The sequence below is a fragment of the Gracilinanus agilis genome, chromosome 1, assembly GCF_016433145.1.
Source record: "Gracilinanus agilis isolate LMUSP501 chromosome 1, AgileGrace, whole genome shotgun sequence".
Taxonomy (NCBI): domain Eukaryota; kingdom Metazoa; phylum Chordata; class Mammalia; order Didelphimorphia; family Didelphidae; genus Gracilinanus; species Gracilinanus agilis.
The window spans coordinates 282,703,922-282,722,893 of NC_058130.1; the positions used below are offsets into that span (position 1 = coordinate 282,703,922).

The 18,972-nt window shown below is 35.4% G+C and overlaps 2 protein-coding genes across 5 annotated transcripts in view; one reads left to right on the top strand and one right to left on the bottom strand.

The window, feature by feature from the left end:
* The window catches only part of SECISBP2 (SECIS binding protein 2), an 82,936-nt gene extending 80,203 nt beyond the window's left edge, over window positions 1–2,733 (top strand). For all 4 annotated transcript variants that reach the window (XM_044662126.1, XM_044662141.1, XM_044662119.1 and 1 more), the window contains 2 exons: window positions 79–274; window positions 2,508–2,733. In XM_044662126.1, coding sequence (XP_044518061.1) covers window positions 79–274; window positions 2,508–2,602 — 291 coding nt within the window. In that variant the 3' untranslated portion in view covers window positions 2,603–2,733. The remainder of the gene's footprint in view (window positions 1–78; window positions 275–2,507) is intronic.
* A 3,097-nt stretch (window positions 2,734–5,830) lies between these two features.
* SEMA4D (semaphorin 4D) overlaps window positions 5,831–18,972 on the bottom strand; it is a 99,371-nt gene continuing 86,229 nt past the window's right edge. The window contains exons 16-18 of the mRNA XM_044680004.1: window positions 10,034–10,243; window positions 8,002–8,099; window positions 5,831–7,042 (exon numbers count right to left, since the gene is read on the bottom strand). Of these exons, the coding sequence (XP_044535939.1) occupies window positions 6,992–7,042; window positions 8,002–8,099; window positions 10,034–10,243 (359 nt within the window). The 3' untranslated portion in view covers window positions 5,831–6,991. The remainder of the gene's footprint in view (window positions 7,043–8,001; window positions 8,100–10,033; window positions 10,244–18,972) is intronic.

The window sequence follows — 18,972 nt, forward strand, 5'->3', positions numbered from 1 at the left end:
AAAAGATTTTAAGAAAAAATAGATTAGCTTATTGTTATATGTTCAGAAATTACCAATTTGCTTTTTATTTTGTCCCAGGATCAATTTCACAAAATGATAGCACTTACCATGGAAGCCAGACAGGCATATAAGATTATGTTATCAACTTTAAAAGAAGAGACTGAAGCACTAGAGACAGAGAATCCTATATCGCCCTTGCTTACTCTTCAAAGTGAGAGCTGTTCCTCAGAACTTAGCAAAACAACTGGCACAACAAAAGAAGAACCAAATTACAGTAAGTGAATCTGGGATTATTATTATTGTATGATAATGTTTCTTCTGCTTTAATCATTTTTCCTAACATAATGAGAATCATTATGATAAGACTCAAGGCCATTGTTTTTTGAATTTTAAAAAACACTAAATTAAAAGGAATCCTAAAGGTCATCTTGTCTATTAACCTTATTATATTATAGTCACTTTAAAAATTTTACTGATGATCTTTTAAAATTATAACTTTCCAGTGACCTTCCACACTCATCCCCAATATAACCTGTGTAACAAATAAGTACAGTATAGTAAAACAGATCGACACATTGGAAAGGTATTCCTCATTGTGTAGCATATCTTTCTGCCTAGAGGTAGGCTTCATCATCAGTCCTATGTTCACATGAGGTCATAGCAGTGGCCAAATTCTTAAGTCTTTTTTTAAATGCTATTTTCCTCTGCGTTATTAATACCTTCCTTTTACTGATGAAGAAACTGAAACCCCTGAACCTTCTTACTTTCTTAAGGGTAAACAGTTATTACAGAATTTTAGAGGCAGAAGAAACTTGATAGGCTATCTAGTCTAAATTGTACCTGAACAAAATTCCCTCTACAACATACCTTTTGCTTTAAGATTCCATTGAGTTACTACCCTTTGCTTCCCAAAGAATTCCATTCTATTTTTAGGTACCTCTGATTGTTAGGGAATTTTTTCCTTATATCAAACCTGTCTGCTTTTCAATAGCATTCTGTAACATTGCTCTTGAATTCCTCCCTCCAGGGCCAAGTAGAATAAATCTACTGCCTTTTCCACGAGACAGACATGTTTACCCTAAGTCTTTTCCAGGATATATTTCCCTAGTTCCTTTAAATAACCATCAAAGAACATTATTTATAGGTTCTCCATCTTATTTGCACTCCTCTCAGTGCTATCTAGTTTATCGGTGTCATTCTTATAATGGAAGTTTTACAAATTTCTAACTATGGCTTGTTACTTTTCCATAATGCCAATACTCACAGAATAAAATCATATTAGCATTTTGGGCTGCTACATCATGTTTTTATCATATCTTGGTCATAGAGTATTCTAGAAGTCTTCTAGAATTTGGCATTTATCTCTACTGTAAAGATCCATTTTATTATGTCTGATCAGTCCATAGTTCCAAACTATTATAACTTTTTTAGGTTTTCACTATCATCTGAAATATTAATTATCCTTTACAGGTTTTTGTGATCTGCAATTTTCTAAGTGTGCCATTTTCCATTTCTTTTCCTTTTTGAAAAATCAAGACATTTGATTTTGCTCCTATCGTACCTATTCATTCTCCACAGTTATTCAAAGGTCACTGACACTGGCTTAGTAATAACAGTTCCTTCACATATCTCAAAATGTAGTTTTAGCAGGCATTATGATTTGATTTTATAAAGGGCAGCAAGTTAGGAGTCAGGTTGGAATTAAGTCTTTAGTTTCCTGGTCTACTCATCTCTTTTTATTTTGTTTAACCGATGAGTATAATTTTATTAAACTCTTTAAATTAAATGGGACTGAGCTTACTAAGTTCTTAACAAGATCCTGTAACAAGTCACAGTTAGACAGGGCAACCAGACACCTGTAAATCCCTAATGAATCTGTGTACTCTGATCTAGATTTCTTACTGCTTTTTCAAGTGACATTAGAAACTTAAAATCCAAAATTTTGTTGAGTAGTCAGACTTGGTAGCCTCAGTTTTCTCTTCTTTAAAGGTAAATGTTCTTGTAACTTAAACTAGATCCTATATCATTTTTTCCATATATTCTTACATGAGTCAAAACATGGCCAGATTTGAAAAATTAAGGATGTCAATCATGTGTTAAAGGATAAAACAACAAACCGTTTAAGAAAAATAGAAAAGATTTCATTTAGCAAAAATAGTGTTTTTTTTTTAAACCCTTAACTTCTGTGTATTGGCTCCTTGGTGGAAGAGTGGTAAGGGTGGGCAATGGGGGTCAAGTGACTTGCCCAGGGTCACACAGCTGGGAAGTGTCTGAGGCCGGATTTGAACCTAGGACCTCCCACCTCTAGGCCTGACTCTCAATCCACTGAGCTACCCAGCTGCCCCTAGCAAAAATAGTGTTCTAAAAAAAGAAACCCTTTTTTTTTCTGAAGCCCCCAAAAGCTCAATAATCTCAGTATAGCTAAGATATTTATGATTTGAATGTGACATTTTCATAATATTTCATAATATCATATGTTAAGTTGTTATGTTTTCTTTTATTTCTAGTTAAAATATGGAAGAAAAATCTTGAAGAGTATAATCCGTATGCACTGGAACTAGAGCAGGCTTCAACCACTGAAATGCTGAACTTGAATTTATGAAAAAAAGAATACTTTTTGGGGGGTGGGGAGGTAGGGAAAAATGATCATTTTGTGTTCTCTCTCTCCCCTTTTCTCAATTCTCTATTGATGTTTTTTAATATTTTGTATGAATATTTAGTTTCAAAATTTAACTGATGGTTTCATACAGTATTTGTTGATAAATGATAGCACCAAGCTATTAATACTTTACAATGAAATAGGCTTCATTGATTTGGTAGGTGTGAAATATACTATAGAATTGAGAAATACTAGAAAACAAAAGATATTAATTCTCAGCTGCTAAAGTAGGTCATTTTTTACTCTCTAATGACAAATTTATAGATGAGTAAGCTAAATCATTTAGTTCTCAAAGAACTAACTATTTTATGGACAGACACTGGGCTAATCATGAGAATTTTTAGCAGGAAGGGAAAAAAAAGACTATCCCAAACCTTAACTTTCTCTTTGCTATGAAACTTCATTTCATCCTTGTCCTTTACTCCTGTTTTCTAAGAAGCAGTGCAGCTAAGTAGGCTTTTTTCCTTCTATTATTATTTGAGGGGATTTGTTTTAGTAGAACACAGTGTACTAGATTGTCTTGAAGAATTCAAGGAGAAAAACAATTATAATATTCCATGTAGGATCTTGGAATTTTAACCAGTTTTAATGTAAAAACTGTTGAAGATGTTTAGAAAAAGTGCTATGGAGAGATTCAGGAGAAAAAGTCTTATGTTAATTTTACAGCTTTTTTAGTTTGTTTGTTTTTTAATCAGCATAATATAGGGTATAAAAGAAATGTTCTAAAATTTCAGGTTGGCTTGATAATTTTATCTAAAATTTTTTTTTCTTTTGTAAGAGCCAAAGAGAAAGGTTAAATTAGATGAGGAGCATACTTGCTATTCTTTCTTATTTTGTCATCATTTTGTTTGGAGATTATTTAGCCTGAGCTTGGGAGGTAGGGGTGGGAAAAACGAGTTCTTTAAAATAATAGGCAGAAGATGGAGTCTGCTCCTGTGCTAATGTTTTAAAGTGAGGGATAATTTTGACTAACTCCTAAAGTATTTTCCTAAGTAGAGTTGACTTGAGTTTGACTTGAATTAATTTTGCCTGTTATGTTTCACCAAATTAAGGATAGTGTAGAATTTTAAAATATACTCTGAATATTATACTAGCAGAGCATTTTTAGCTTTGAAAATATACACTTAGTTAAAACAGATCATCATGCCATGAGGAAATAGCTCATGTAATGAGCTAATTTTTTTTAATGGAAAAATGAAGCTAAAATGTTCCTCAGGTACTATCTGTGTTGTGATCATCAGTTATATATAATGCTGTACTTTGTGCTCTAACATTTAAAACAAGTTTCTTTCTAGAATATTGGGCAATACTTAAAGAAAAAGCAAGTCAGTCCACTGCTCACAGGCTCCATAGGTTGACTTTAGAGTATCTCTGACTTTCTGTATTTTGGCTGGTCACATTATATACAAAGGTTTTTTCCAGTTTTTTTCCCCCTCCCCATCAATGTAACAGAAGAATAAGTCTTACTGGCCGAAGGTAGACAAATATAAATATAAATGATAATTCTGAATTGCTAACTGATAAACATAATTTGCTTTAATATAAGGAAGATTTAATATCTAATAATCATCTCCCAAATAATCATAGTGTATTTGGTAAACTTTTAGCCACATTATTTATTGAAACCCAATAACTCCATAATTCAGAAACTAAAATGATAATTTTGAACATCTTTGCTGATCTCTGCAAACTGCTGCTCCTAATTCCTATTTTTTAGTTTCTAGGCCCGTAATAGTAACTACTACTAAAATGGTTTTTTTAAAACCTCAGACTTAAAAATAATAGATTTAAAACATTTGTAAGACTCAGAACACTTTCCTACTCAACTCTACAAAACCCCATTCAGATAGAATCATCCCTTTTGGTTTCATGGCAGTATCAAGAAAAGTGGTAGAGGAATGAACCAGGATATTCCAGGAATCAATATAATTTACCATGTACATGGCGTTAATTTTATTAAAATATGTATAATTTCATAATGCATATGAAATAAATGCATGTAACAGGAAGCAATCTATTTTTTTTATACTTAACAGTGCAGCACTCCAAAAGATCATCTTTATAGATGAAACTTCATTAATCCACTTGTGTATTCTATATCAGGCTCTATACCCATTATAAAAAACTATAGGAGCCACAGAAGAATTTCTATAGGTCTTTTGGCAAACTCCCAGAATAAATAACTCATTAAATCTTGATTGTACTAGGGCTGGAAGTGTTAAGATAACAGGGACATGTACTTCAAATGGCCAACCCTAGAATTAAATCACAGTTTACCTTGAAAAAAAGTGCATGATCCTATTACATTTGGCGATACTCTCTATCTATATAGTACTCTGTTAATTGAACATGTCTTGGTGAGCCAAAGCTCCATCAGCAGAAAATTTTATACCCAAAAAACTGCTTTTGAAACTCATTGTTCTGGATTAAGACAAAACTAAAGTAAAATAGTACAGAGATAGTAAGAATGACACACATTGTATTTGAATCACATGGGGATAATACAGTTGTCCCTTGCTATATTGTGGTTCACTTATTGCAGCTTCACTGTATTCTGGGTTTTTAAAAAATATATATCTAATTCTGTATCATGACATGCTGTCGGCTGATGGAATGAAAGACAACCAACCACAGCACTGTGTTCTGTATCCTGGATGCTGATTGGCTCAGTGACTGTAGGTTAATAAGAGTGTTGAAAAGGTTTAAAGGAGAGTGGAAAGGGTTTATAAAGCCTTAAAATATATATAAATAATAAAATAAATATAATGCTGCTACTTCATGGATTTTCACCTATCAGGGGGTCTCTGGTAACTCCCATGATAGGTGAGGGATCACTGTATCTTTGTTTTAACATAAATACTAATGCTGTACTAGACTTGTTTAAAATATCATAATAACAAACAAAAAATGAACCATTAAAATTAAATTAGAATCTTATTACAACATATGAAATTTAAGAATAAGTCTTGTCACTTTTATCTTTTCAAGGTTTGTACATAGGCTCTTTTCCATAAATGATTCACTAAAAACTGAAACATAGCGGGCAGCTGGGTAGCTCAGTGAATTGAGAGCCAGGCCTAGAGACGGGAGGTCCTAGGTTCAAATCCGGCCTCAGACACTTCCCAGCTGTGTGACCCTGGGCAAGTCACTTGACCCCCATTGCCTACCCTTACCACTCTTCCACCTTATAAGTCAATACACAGAAGTTAAGGGTTTAAAATTAAAAAAAAAAAAAAAACCTGAAACATAAGAAAACATGGATTGTTGTGAGACAGCTATGAAAACCAGTAAGACTTCCATGTTTAAAAATAGAACTAAGGAGTACATAGATTTTTATGAAGGCATAAACCACCTTCTATTACAAGATAGCAATAGAGAAGTTATTCATAATAATATGAATAGGAATATCTTCAATGAATATATCAAAATCCCTGAGAGCATTTCCCCATTTCATGCATTAATTTCAACCAAAAATTTGTTTCAACAGAAACTGATTATGTAAAATTTCACCTTTCCCAAATCTAGGAGAATTATATGACTAAAAAGTCTAGTAATCAGAATGGAAATTATAAAGCAGCATGTTGGAGAATGAAGCTTAAGACTGATCATAAAGAATGGACTGTCATGACTCCTTTGAGGTCATTACTTTTTCACCTTTGCCCTAATTCATTTATTCAGACATAATAAAGGTATGGAGTGCTTTTAAGGTTCATGTATTAATCCAGGTGACTCCTTTGAGGCAGATAGCATTATTATTTCCATTTTACAAATGAGGATGGTGAGGCAGCAAATGACTTATGTGGGGTTACTCAGCTAATGTTTGGGGTGGGATTTCACTTTTCTGGTCATCCCTCCTGCTCTACCTCCAAGCTGACAATAAAAAAAAAAGTTTTTCAGAACAAATTAAGGATTAGTTGTGTGACATGAAAAAAATCTTTAAGGACACTAAAATATATTTAAACAGTTTACATTTATTTGTCAGGCTTAACTATAGCAAGATAACCTTAAATCAACTTGGCTAAGAGCTTGGAGTGAAAGAACACATCGACTCTTTATAACCTGTGTACAAGTCATCATCTTATCCAACTTTGCTTTCCAAAAGAAATCATGAAAGGATTATATATGTTCCTGTATTAGTGAACAAAACATAAACTTCTACATCTTAAGAGAAAACAGTATTCAAGTTGTGAAGATCTCATTAGTAGCTTTTTTTAATTATTCAAAATAGTGCCAAAAATCTTGCTCTGATTTCTCCATTCTTATCAGCTTTAAACTCTGTAGAATCTTCTTTGAAGTGCTGTGGTTAGAAGGTTTCACTTCTGTGGTTTTTCATCAGTTTTTCTCCAGCCTCTTGTTTAAATAGTTGTCCTCATTACAGCTTTCCTGAAAGAAGATCAGGCTTAATTTTCCCTTTAAATCTGCACACAAACTGATCTCTTATGAAGAAATTGATATTTTAATAGGGTTTAGGGCTTACTGCTTAGGATCTGGTTCTCAGGAGATAAAAATAGGAATTAGTACAAAGAATATTCTAGTAAATCAAATGAGATATGAGATTGGTTTTTGCTAATTGGAATTATTCTAGTATCTATTCTCAAAGGAGTCATTGTTGGTTATTGCCAGAAATATGGATCATTAGAGTAAAGTAGGATGCTTCCTGTCCCGTTATTGCTACATTTAAAGATGAACTCCCTTCAGTCCTAAAGGTGGTATTATTTCATATTTGCCACTTGGCATTTTTTACCACCCTTGATTCCCCTCTAAGAGAAGTAGGGGCAAGGTATTTGTGTACCATGAGAAGGATATGAAAATTGCATTCCATTTGTGTTTACCAGCCACCAATACTTTGAGTCTTCATGAATTTTGAAGTTTTAGCTCCCAAACATTTTGAGGTTACCTAGATTAACCCTTTCATTTTATGTGTCAGGAAACTTCACATGCAACTTAACATCACAAAATAAGCATATGCCTATAAAAGGAGAATTAATGTGTATGTATAAAGAATGCTTGGATCCCCCTGTCCCAATTCCTAAAGTTGTGTTATTTTAGCTCCCTAATTTGTTGTTCTTTAATCTCCAAGAAATCTATGTGGGTAGTTCTAACAGACAGCAGGGGTGTTTATAAACAGGAAATCATTTGTGAATTCTGCCTTGTGAAGCCCTTTGCATGTCCAAAGCAAAGAAGCAGCCTTGATGTCACTAAATGAAAGTTGAAAGTAAAAGGAAAAAAAAACAGAATAAATATAAATAACTAAAGGTAAGACATAATCCTATTGCCGCAGACTTTAGTGTAATATGGGCTTCAAAATGACAATGCACAAAAAAACCCAAAGAATCTCCTACCCATGCTTTTTTCCAGTTCTGCATCATTTGATCATGCTCATTAACCACACTCTTCCAATTATTGAGCTCTCTAGTCCAGCTTTCTTGATGAGTGGCCTCTGAAAAATAAAAATAATTCTATAACATGAAAGCAGTCTATGACACAGGATATACCTCTATATATATTGGTTGAGTTACCAACTTCAACTGGGAGAGGATGTCTCTCTCAAAGACATCAGAAGGTAGGGGTAGGTGGATAGGTATTGAACAGATGATGAGTGATCTCAGGCAGACTGTTCTGAAAATTTTATATAGCAGCTAGAAAGCTCTCTCTTCTCTCCTTTTTACCTTTTCTAATTTGGTGCAAGATGGTTGCTAATTTATTCTTTCTAAGCATGAAAAAATATTCAAAGAGATATTGAATGACTTTGTTGGGATGGGTCTATGAGATTAGAAACATAGAACTTTAATATGAATTCATAGTATTTCAAGAAGCTTAGAAGTTTTATTTCATTTATTATTTTAGCTCCCTTAGAAACCTGTCATAGTCACTTTCTTTTCATAAGCATAAAATTTTAACTGCATGATGTCTTTGAATTGATCATGGGGATTCACCACATACTTTTTTTTGTTTTGTTATTTTAAATCCTTACCTTTAGTCTTAGAATTGATATTAAATATCAGTTCCAAGGCAGAAGAGCAGTAAGGGCTTAGCAACTGGGGATAAGTGACTTGCCCAGCCAAGAAATGGCTGGGGCAATATTTGAACCCAGGACCTCTTATCTCCAGGCCTTCTAGACACTGAGCCATTTAAGCTACCCCAACATACATTTTAAACACTTTAGCTACAGAAAACAGAACAAGTAAACTATGTACAAATGAATGCCATGACACATGCTTATGGTTTATGTTTATAGCAATTGAAATGGTTCTTTAACCTGTGAAATGTTAGCTCAGAGGCTTTCTAAAATCCAGTAATGAACAAAATTAGGAATTAAGGACTGTTAATGGGTATGTGTTGAGAAGCCTCTATAGGGATAGAATTCCAAATAAAAAAGTTAAGAAATTGAACATTACAATTAGCATAAAAGTTTTATTAATATCCTCTCCATTCTGTTCCTCCTCAGCCTACTTATAAAAAGTCATGTCGTAGGAACAGGAAAGAATCTTAGTGTCTCTGGAGCAACCCTTTCATTTTAGAAATGTTAAGATGAAATCATGACATTAAATGACTTGTCTATGGTTAAAGTGTCTAATTCCAAATCATATGCTCTTTTTATTGTGCTCCCTCCCCAGAAAAGTCCAGAAGAGGGGTTGCATCCTAAAAAAGTCTTGGTTTGTAGGTGTCAGTTGAGCAGGGAGCAAAGCATGAGGGCCCTGGATAGAGTCTTGGGGGAAAAGAAGGAGAACCTGTATGGAAAGAATGTGATGGAAAGTCAAGCATCCAATTTCAGAAGTGTAGACTGAAAATGGAATAGAGATCATCTTGTCCATTCCTTCGTTTTAACAAAGGAGAAATGAGATCCAGAGAGGAAATTTACCAAGGCCAATGAAGTGAGAAGTTAAGTCAGGATTAAAACTCAGATCGCTCAATTCTCATTCCAGGGCTCTGTTCTACTACATTACTTTTGCCTAGGGTTGGCTCCCATCTCCACTGTTGAAACTTATTAAGTACGGAGGTAGAAAGATTTAATATCTGTGACAAACCCTAGTGAAAAAAGAAGTTAGTGTTAAAATGACGCTTCTGGTTTACCTATGTAAGTTATTTAAACTATCATGATCATCTCAAAGTTAGTGACCACCACCTCTCAGTGACTCCAGCCAACTTACAAAAAGCCCCTGGTCATCTTCCCTCACAGGAAGACACGTTCTTTTAAGGGGGAGAAAATGGAAGTAGCCCCTTTTTATTGCTTTTGATTGTTTACCACTGGGAGGGCATGTGAAGAATTCATTTTTAGCAAAGATGAATTAGTTGTCTTTCAACAGAAAGAATGTTGATGTTAGGCTGCCCTGATTGTTCTCAACTCAAGCTATGAGAAGACAGCCCACCTACCTTGTCTGTCCACGGTGATCCGGGCTTTGGAAGTCTCATTCCCTGTCTTAGAGAGAAAAGAACAACAATACTCCGAACTTTCTCTTAGTGTGTCTTTGACCCAACTAAAATAGTATACTTTGCCATCAGGCAGTACGTGAGTCTGAACAGAGACACACACATCTATTTTTTGTCCATTCTTCTCCCAAATAACATGCACATCACTGGGACCTAGGAAGAACACACAGATTCCTTTATTAATAAAGGAACCAATAATGCTGGCCAACAAGGAAATTTTTGAAAGTATGACTTAGTGACTAAGCTCTGAAGGAAAAAAAATTTCTTAAATACATCTTTCTATCTTCTGGCTAACAAGGATTTTCCTACTTTTAAAATGTTTCCATTCAGAATGTTTTTATTTTGTTGTTCCAACAGCTTTATTTCCAATGTTATAATTTCATTCCCCCCCCCTTTTTTTTATAGGATTATTAGATTGGTAAATTGGAAAAATACTGTCTATATTTAGGTTTTTAGTAAATCACTTGTCAAAAGATTGAGAGATGTGGGCTAAACAATAGTTTATAATTCAGTGTATATGGAATTGGATGAATGACCAAAACAAAAAAATAGACATTAATAGTTAGATGTCAGCTTGGAAGGAGGCATTTGCAATAGAGTGCCCCTATACTGTTTAACATTTTTATCATTGATTTAGATAAGATTTAGATAAGACAACCTTATCAAATATGCAGGTGATAAAAATTTGCAGATACTAAACATTGGTTTCCCAAAACATGATCTTGACAAAAATTGTCATTTGATTTGAGTAAAATGAAGTTAAAAAGGCTTACACCACAGATCATTCTGGAAGTGAAAAGTCCTAAATGAATGTAACTTTTGAGAGGTTTGTTCCACAATTGGAACTCAATGTTATGCCAGTCTTTTCTTCTTTTAATTCCTGAGAGGTCATTATGAAGAAATAATACAGTATTTAGGATACTTAGAGAAGAAGTAGTTTTTTTTTTTTTAATCTTAATAGTAGTATAAGGAAAGGTGAGCAGACAGCATAAGGGTAGCTAAAGACAAGGGGAAAATATGAAGGAAAAGACTCTTGTCTATAATAGGTCTTTGAATCAGTTTATTAAAATGAGGTTAGTTTAACCCCGGAGAGGATTTGGAAGGGAAATGAAGGTCACTGGCTGGAAAAGACCATTAACAGATTGAATATTCATCAGTCAATGACAATGAAATGGAGCTGAGCACAGCTGGAGGATGGCTATTAGGGCCATTCTTACTATCTTTACATAAGAGGCTGTCATTTTCTTTTGGCATGGGAAGTTCTGTGCTGATTGTATGTGAAAACTCAGCCAAAGTTCCTCTGTTCTGTAATGATCCTAGGCAAGCTCTGAATAATCCCATTTCTGCATTATTACTGCCTCTTATCACTGTTGAATCACAAAAAATCATCAGATGAGATGCCAGTGGAAAGTATTTGTATCTGTGAACCTATCACTTTAGGGCTTCTATGTCAACACTAGGATGTTCTAACTATTCAAGAGCTAGCCAGACTTTTTTCTTCTCTTTGCATGCGTTTTTATTTGATATGATAAAAATAAGGTATTTTAATTTTAATTTTTCACATTTCTCCTCTTTGAAAAATTGAGTGCAGGACTTGGCATATCAGTTACAGTGACCTCTAAGGACAGTATTAATATTATGTCACCCTCACATGTCAACTTTATGGGGAGCATGAGGAACAGCTAATTTGCTATTAAGACTTTCAATGGTTAGACAAATGGTTCCCAAACTTTTTTGGCCTACTGCCCCCTTTCCAGAAAAAATATTACTTAGTTCCCTGGAAATTATGAAACTATTTATTGAACTCAGAATAGGATGTAATACAAAAAATGTGTGGCCATCACCACTTCCCCTGGATCACTGCAGCACCCACCAGGGGGCGGTAGTGCCCACTTTGGGAATCACTGGGTTAGACTCTGCCTTCAAAGGAAGATTACTTCCATATTAGAATAAAACTGTCACAGGTGAGTTTTACTCCAGTGCTACAATATATGTGGAGGTAATTACCACCCCAACCCCACACACACACCCCACTACTCTTATTAAGAGGGAGATAAGCTATAATAAATGTAACCTTCTCAGATCAAAATGTGATAAAAAATAATAATCAGTAAGGGCACCTGGGCAGGCAAATAAAAAACCAATTGGAAATTAAACAATATGATTCTCCAAAACCAAATTGTCAAAGAAGAAATCATAGAAACAATCAACAATTTCATTGAAGAGAATGACAATGATGAGACATCCTACCAAACTGTGGGATGCAGCCAAGGCAGTACTCAGGGGAAAATGTATATCCTTGAGTGCATATATTAACAAATTAAGGAGGGCAGAGATTAATGAATTGGGCATGCAACTCAAAAAATTAGAAAGCAAACAAATTAAAAACCCCCAGATGAAAACTAAATTAGAAATGCTAAAAATCAAGGGAGAAATTAATAAAATTGAAAGTAAAAGAACTATTGAATTAATAAATAAGATTAGAAGCTGGTATTTTGGAAAAACAGATAAAATAGACAAAGTACTGGTCAATCTAATAAGAAAAAGGAAAGAAGAAAACCAAATTGACAGTATCAAAGATGAAAAGGGAGACCTCACCTCTAATGAAGGGGAAATTAAGGCAATCATTAAGAACTATTTTGCCCAATTATATGGCAACAAATATAATAATTTAGGAGATATGGATGAATATTTACAAAAATATAAATTGCCTAGATTAACAGCAGAAGAAATAGAATACCTAAATAATCCCATATCAGAAAAAGAAATTGAACAAGCCATCAAAGAACTCCCTAAGAAAAAATCGCCAGGGCCTGATGGATTCACAAGTGAATTCTATCAGACATTCAAAGAGCAACTAATCCCAATACTATACAAATTATTTGATATGATAAGCAAAGAAGGAGTCCTACCAAATTCATTTTATGACACAAATATGGTACTGATTCCAAAGCCAGGTAGACCAAAAACAGAGAAAGAAAACTATAGACCAATCTCCCTAATGAACATAGATTCAAAAATCTTAAATAGAATACTAGCAAAGGGACTCCAGCAAGTAATTAAGAAGGTCATCCACCATGATCAGGTGGGATTTATACCAGGAATCCAAGGATGGCTCAACATTAGGAAAACCATCCAAATAATTGACCATATCAACAGTCTAACAAACAAAAATCACATGATTATCTCAATAGATGCTGAAAAAGCCTTTGACAAAATACAGCATCTATTCCTATTGAAAACTCTGGAAAGTATAGGAATAGAAGGACCTTTCCTAAAAATAATAAACAGTATATACCTAAAACCATCAACAAACATCATGTGCAATGGGGATAAATTAGAAGCCTTCCCAATAAGATCAGGAGTGGAACAAGGATGCCCATTATCACCTCTATTATTCAACATAGTACTAGAAACACTAGCAATAGCAATTAGAGAAGAAAAAGAAATTGAAGGTATCAAAATAGGCAAGGAGGAGAGACTAAGCTATCACTCTTTGCAGATGATATGATGGTATACTTAAAAAATCCTAGAGAATCAACTAAGAAGCTTGTAGAAATAATCAACAACTTTAGCAAAATTGCAGGATACAAAATAAATGCACATAAATCATCAGCATTTCTATACATTTCCAACACATTAGAACAGCAAGAGGTAGAAAGAGAAACACCATTTAAAATCACCCTAGACAAAAATACTTGGGAATCTATCTACAAAACAAACACAGCTATTATACGAAAACAATTACAAAACACTTTCCAAACAAATAAAACTGGACCTCAACAATTGGAAAGCCATTAACTGTTCATGGGTAGGACGAGCTAACATAATAAAAATGAACATCCTACCCAAATTAATTTACCTATTTAGTGCCTTACCTATCAAATTACCAAAAACTTCTTTACTGAATTAGGAAAAACTATAACAAATTTCATTTGGAATAACAAAAGATCAAGAATATCAAAGGAAATAATGAAAAAAAATGTGAAGGAAGGGGGCCTAGCAGTACCGGATATCAAACTATACTATAAAGCAGCAGTCATTAAATCAATATGGTACTGGCTAAGAGATAGAAGGGAGGATCAGTGGAATAGACTCAGGGTTAATGATGTCAGCAAGACAGTGTATGATAAACCCAAAGAGCCCAACTTTTGGGACATGAATCCACTATTTGACAAAAACTGCTGGGAAATTTGGAAAACAATATGGGAGAGATTAGGTTTAGATCAACATCTCACACCCTACACCAAGATAAATTCAGAATGGGTGAATGACTTGAATATAATGAGGGAAACTATAAATAAGTTAAATGAACACAGAATAGTATACTTGTCAGATCTCTGGGAAAGGAAAGATTTTGAAACCAAGCAAGAGTTAGAGAAAATTACAAAATGTAAATTAAATGGTTTGATTATATTAAGCTAAAAAGCTTTTGTACTAATAAAAACAATGTAGTCAAAATCAGAAGGGAAACAACAAATTAGGAAAAAAATCTTTATAACAAAAAACTCTGACAGGGGTCTAATCACTCAAATATACAAGGAGTTAAAGCAATTGTATAAAAAATCAAGCTATTCCCCAATTGAAAAATGGGCAAGAGACATGAATAGGCAATTTTCAGGTAAAGAAATCAAAAGTACCAATAAGCACATGAGAAAGTGTTCTAAATCTCTAATAATTAGAGAAATGCATATCAAAACAACTCTGAGGTATCACCTCACACCTAGCAGATTGGCTAAAATGAAAGAAGGGGAGAGTAATGAATGTTGGAGGGGATGTGGCAAAATTGGGACATTAATGCATTTGCTGGTGGAGTTGTGCACTGATCCAACCATTCTGGCTGGCAATTTGGAACTGTACCCAAAGGGCTATAAAAGACTGCCTGCCCTTTGATCCAGCCATACCATCTCCAAAGAGATCATAGATAAACAGACTTGTATGAAAATATTTATAGCTGTGCTTTTTGTGGTGGCAAAAAACTGGAAAAGGAGGGTATGTCCTTCAATTGGAGAATGGCTGAACAAATTGTGGTATATGCTGGTGATGGAATACTATTGTGCTAAAAGGAATAATAAACTGGAGGAATTCCATGCAAATTGGAGAGACCTCCAGGAAGTGATGCAGAGGAAAAGGAGCAGAGCCAGAAGAACATTGTACACAGAGACTGATATACTATGGTAAAATCAAATGTAATGGGCTCCTGTACCAGCAGCACTGCAATGACACAAGACAGCTCTGAGGGATTTATGGTAAAGATGCTACCCACATTCAGAGGAAGGATTGCAGGAGAGGAAACATATAAGATAAACAATTGCTTGAATGCATGGGCTGAGGCGGACAGGAATGGGAAATAGACCCTGAACAGGGACACATGTTATAACCAGTGGAAATGTGCGTTGGCCATGGGTGGGGGGAGAGCGGGGGTTGAAGGGGAAAGTAGGGACATAAAGTATGTAAACAGGTTAAAAACGAATATTAATAAATGTCTAATAATAAAAAAAGAGGGAGATAAGCACACAAAAGTTTAGAGATTTGCATGAAATAGAAAAGTCTTCCACAAAAAGTGAAGTGTCAGAATTTTAGGAGAGATCTCGCCTAATTTTTAGACTAATCCATACTTGACTAGAAAAACTGCACTCCTAATACCTGATCATCCAGTTAGATTATGCTTAAAGCTCCATGCTAAATGGAAATTTACTACTATCCCCAAAACAATTTCTTCTATTCGAATTGTTTCAACTGTTAAGAAGGATTGTTTAAAAAAATATTAAGGCAACCCGGCCTCAGCCACTTCCCAGCTGTGTGACCCTGGGCAAGTCACTTGACCCCCATTGCCCACCCTTACCAATCTTCCACCTATGAGACAATACACCGAAGTACAAGGGTTTTAAAAAAAAATATTAAGGCAAAATCCGCCCCTGCAGCTTTCATCTATGACTCCTAATTCTCTCCTTTAGGGCCAAGTAAAACAAATCTATGCCCTTTTTCAACTGTTTTAAGATCCTATCTTTCCCCCATGTGTATTGCAAATATCTGCCATAGTTTCAAATCTTCTCAGCACCTTGGAAAACCTCCCACTTGCCATTCTCCTTCAGTGTGTTGTCCGGAACTATAGCCCTGCTGTGGTCTTGCTAGGATAGAGTAGCTTCCTTGTTTTGGACACTGCATTGCTACTAAGAAAGCCTGAAACCGAATTGCATTTTTTAGTGATAAATACTGTTGACTCACATAAAGCTGGAAGCAACCACATATCTTTCACACAATTAGTCTAACCATACCTCCTTTGTTCTGTAGTTATATGTTTATATTTATTAAATTTCCTAAAGAGTATGTGGATATAGAACCAGTTCTCAAAAAGTAAGAAGATCCAGGCTCCAGGCCCACTTCACAAGTTGCAAGGAGGATGCTGACCTCACATTGGTGGACAGAGTTCCCTCACCCAGGAGTTGCAAATATCAATGAAATCACAGGTCTAGTCCCTCTCCACTAGATCCTTCAGACTTAACATGTCATTCTAGCTTAGATCTTTTTGGATCCTTAGTTCTGTCATACAATATGTTAGCCATCTCACCACTTTGAGTTATCTTCAGATTTGATAAGCATGCCATGTTGTCTCTACTTTCAACCAAGCTACTGACCAAAAAAATGTAAACAAAATCGGACTATTATTTAGATCACTTCATGAAAGACTTTCAGAAGCAGCTAGTGTCATGGTGGATATGGAGTCAGGAAGACCTGAGTTCTAATTCAGCTTCAGAAACTTACTATTTGTGTGACCTTAGTCAAGTCAGTCTGTGCCTCGTTTACTCAAGTATAAAATGGAGTAATAATAGCACTTTGCAGGGTGATTGTGAGAATTGAGAGAGAGGATTTCCACAAAGCACTTAACAGTGTCTGGCACATGGGAGTCTATATAAATGCTTATTGCTGTCCCCTTTCCTTTTCAGAATTGGCATCTATTAAACACTACTATTTGGGGTCTAGTTATTCAGTCAGTTCTGAATTTGCCTAACCATTATCATGCAGTCTCTGTATCTTTATTTTCTTCACAAAATATCATGAGAGACTTGGACAAATGCTCTGGTGAAATCTAGATATATTGTCTGCAAAATCTCCCAGTAACATTTGTTCAAAAGGGTCAGCTTGGCAAAACCAGTTTTTGATGACATCATCACTAAGTACTCACAAATCATTCCTTTAATAATTTGTCCAATAATTTTGCTTGGAATTAGAAGTCAAATTTACTAGCCTTAAAGTGTGAAGAACCCACCTTCCACTTTCCATGCATTGGATGCCTCACAACACAGGTCAAGAGTATGAAATGAGCACACATTTCTAGGACTAAATAATCTCTTCCCTAGAAACAGTCACCTTAAAAAGGTATAGTAGGATAATTCTCATTTTGAAAGCCATTAATTATTTTAGAGGGATAGCATGGGTGATAATGTTTAAAGTGGACACTGGCATGGGTTCTCAAAAAATACTTTAAAAATATTTTAATAATTTTCCAGTTAGGTCCCAGTAAGTACAAATAATGAATCCCCTGAAGTGGTCACATGTATTCAATTTTGAACTCTAATAATTTATAATTATGTAAAGTATTGACCCAATAGAAATAAACTTAGTTGAATGCAAGTAATGTGAACACTTAACAGGGATTTTCTTATTCACCGAAATTGAGACTTATCTGTACTTCAAAATAATTGTCTTTATTTACAAATATTTTGAAATATTGAAAATATTTTAAGATATTACATATGTAACATTAAAAAAAGTTAAGAATCATACAGTTTCATGGAGCTAAAAGAGCCAATAAATAACCTGATCCAAATTTTACCAAACCAAGAATCTTATCACATTCCTATCGAGTTTTCATCCAATGTCCCCTTAAAGATCTTCAACAATGGTTTTCCGGGTTAAGATGGCGGCAGAGTAAGAAGCAGCTCTTAACCTCTCCTGACCGAAACACACAAAACTCCTCAAGGGGACATAAAAACAAGTCCAGACGAACGGAGGAACCCCACAACAGGGTACAGCGTGGAAGGTACGTGGAATCGAGACAGTTCCAGGCTAAAAAGGGCTCTCACTCACTCAATCGCGAGCTGAGCAACCGCCCCACCCCCACCCCCTCCACACTCACCTATAGCTCCGAACCCAGCTAAAAAGAAATAGAGCAAGTTTGGGGCACCCATCAAGTCATTGGCAGCTCCGGGACCTGTTCCTGAGAGCAGCAAGACTTAGGACCCCATTAAGTCAAGAACGCACGCGAAATCTGAGCGCGCGGGAGCAGAGAGTGGACGCTGGGCACGCCTGCTGAGCAGAGGCGTGGGTGCCGGCTGAGCAGAGGCGTGGGTGGAGGTAAACACAGCCAGGAACTAAAGCCTAAGTGGGGAACCAGTGCAGACGGGTATACGACTGTGGAAGTAGCTCCCTGAGACTTGTAAAGGAGCCTCCTGCAGAGGATCAAGCAAGGGAATCCACCAGGGGGCTTGACCTTGGAAAAAACTAGAACTCAGACCTCAGGAGCAAATAGACCGCGGATAGACACTGAGCGCGAGGATAAACCTGAGAAGCTGCTGGGCTAATGATGGCTAATCAGTTACAGGAAATTCAGAAGAGAAAGAATAATAACAAAAAAAAGAAGTCTTTAACACTCGACAGCTTCTACACAGAGAAAATCCAGACAACGGAGCAAACAGAGGAGGAGAACAAACAACCATCCAGACCCTCCCCAAATAAGGAAAACTCCCCACAAGCTATGGAAGAGTTCAAATCTGAGATTCTGAGGAAAATGGAAGAGATCTGGCAAGAAAATAACAGCTTAAAAGGTAGAATCTTGCAACTGGAAAGCGAGGCTCAGAAACCAAATGAACTGATAAGCA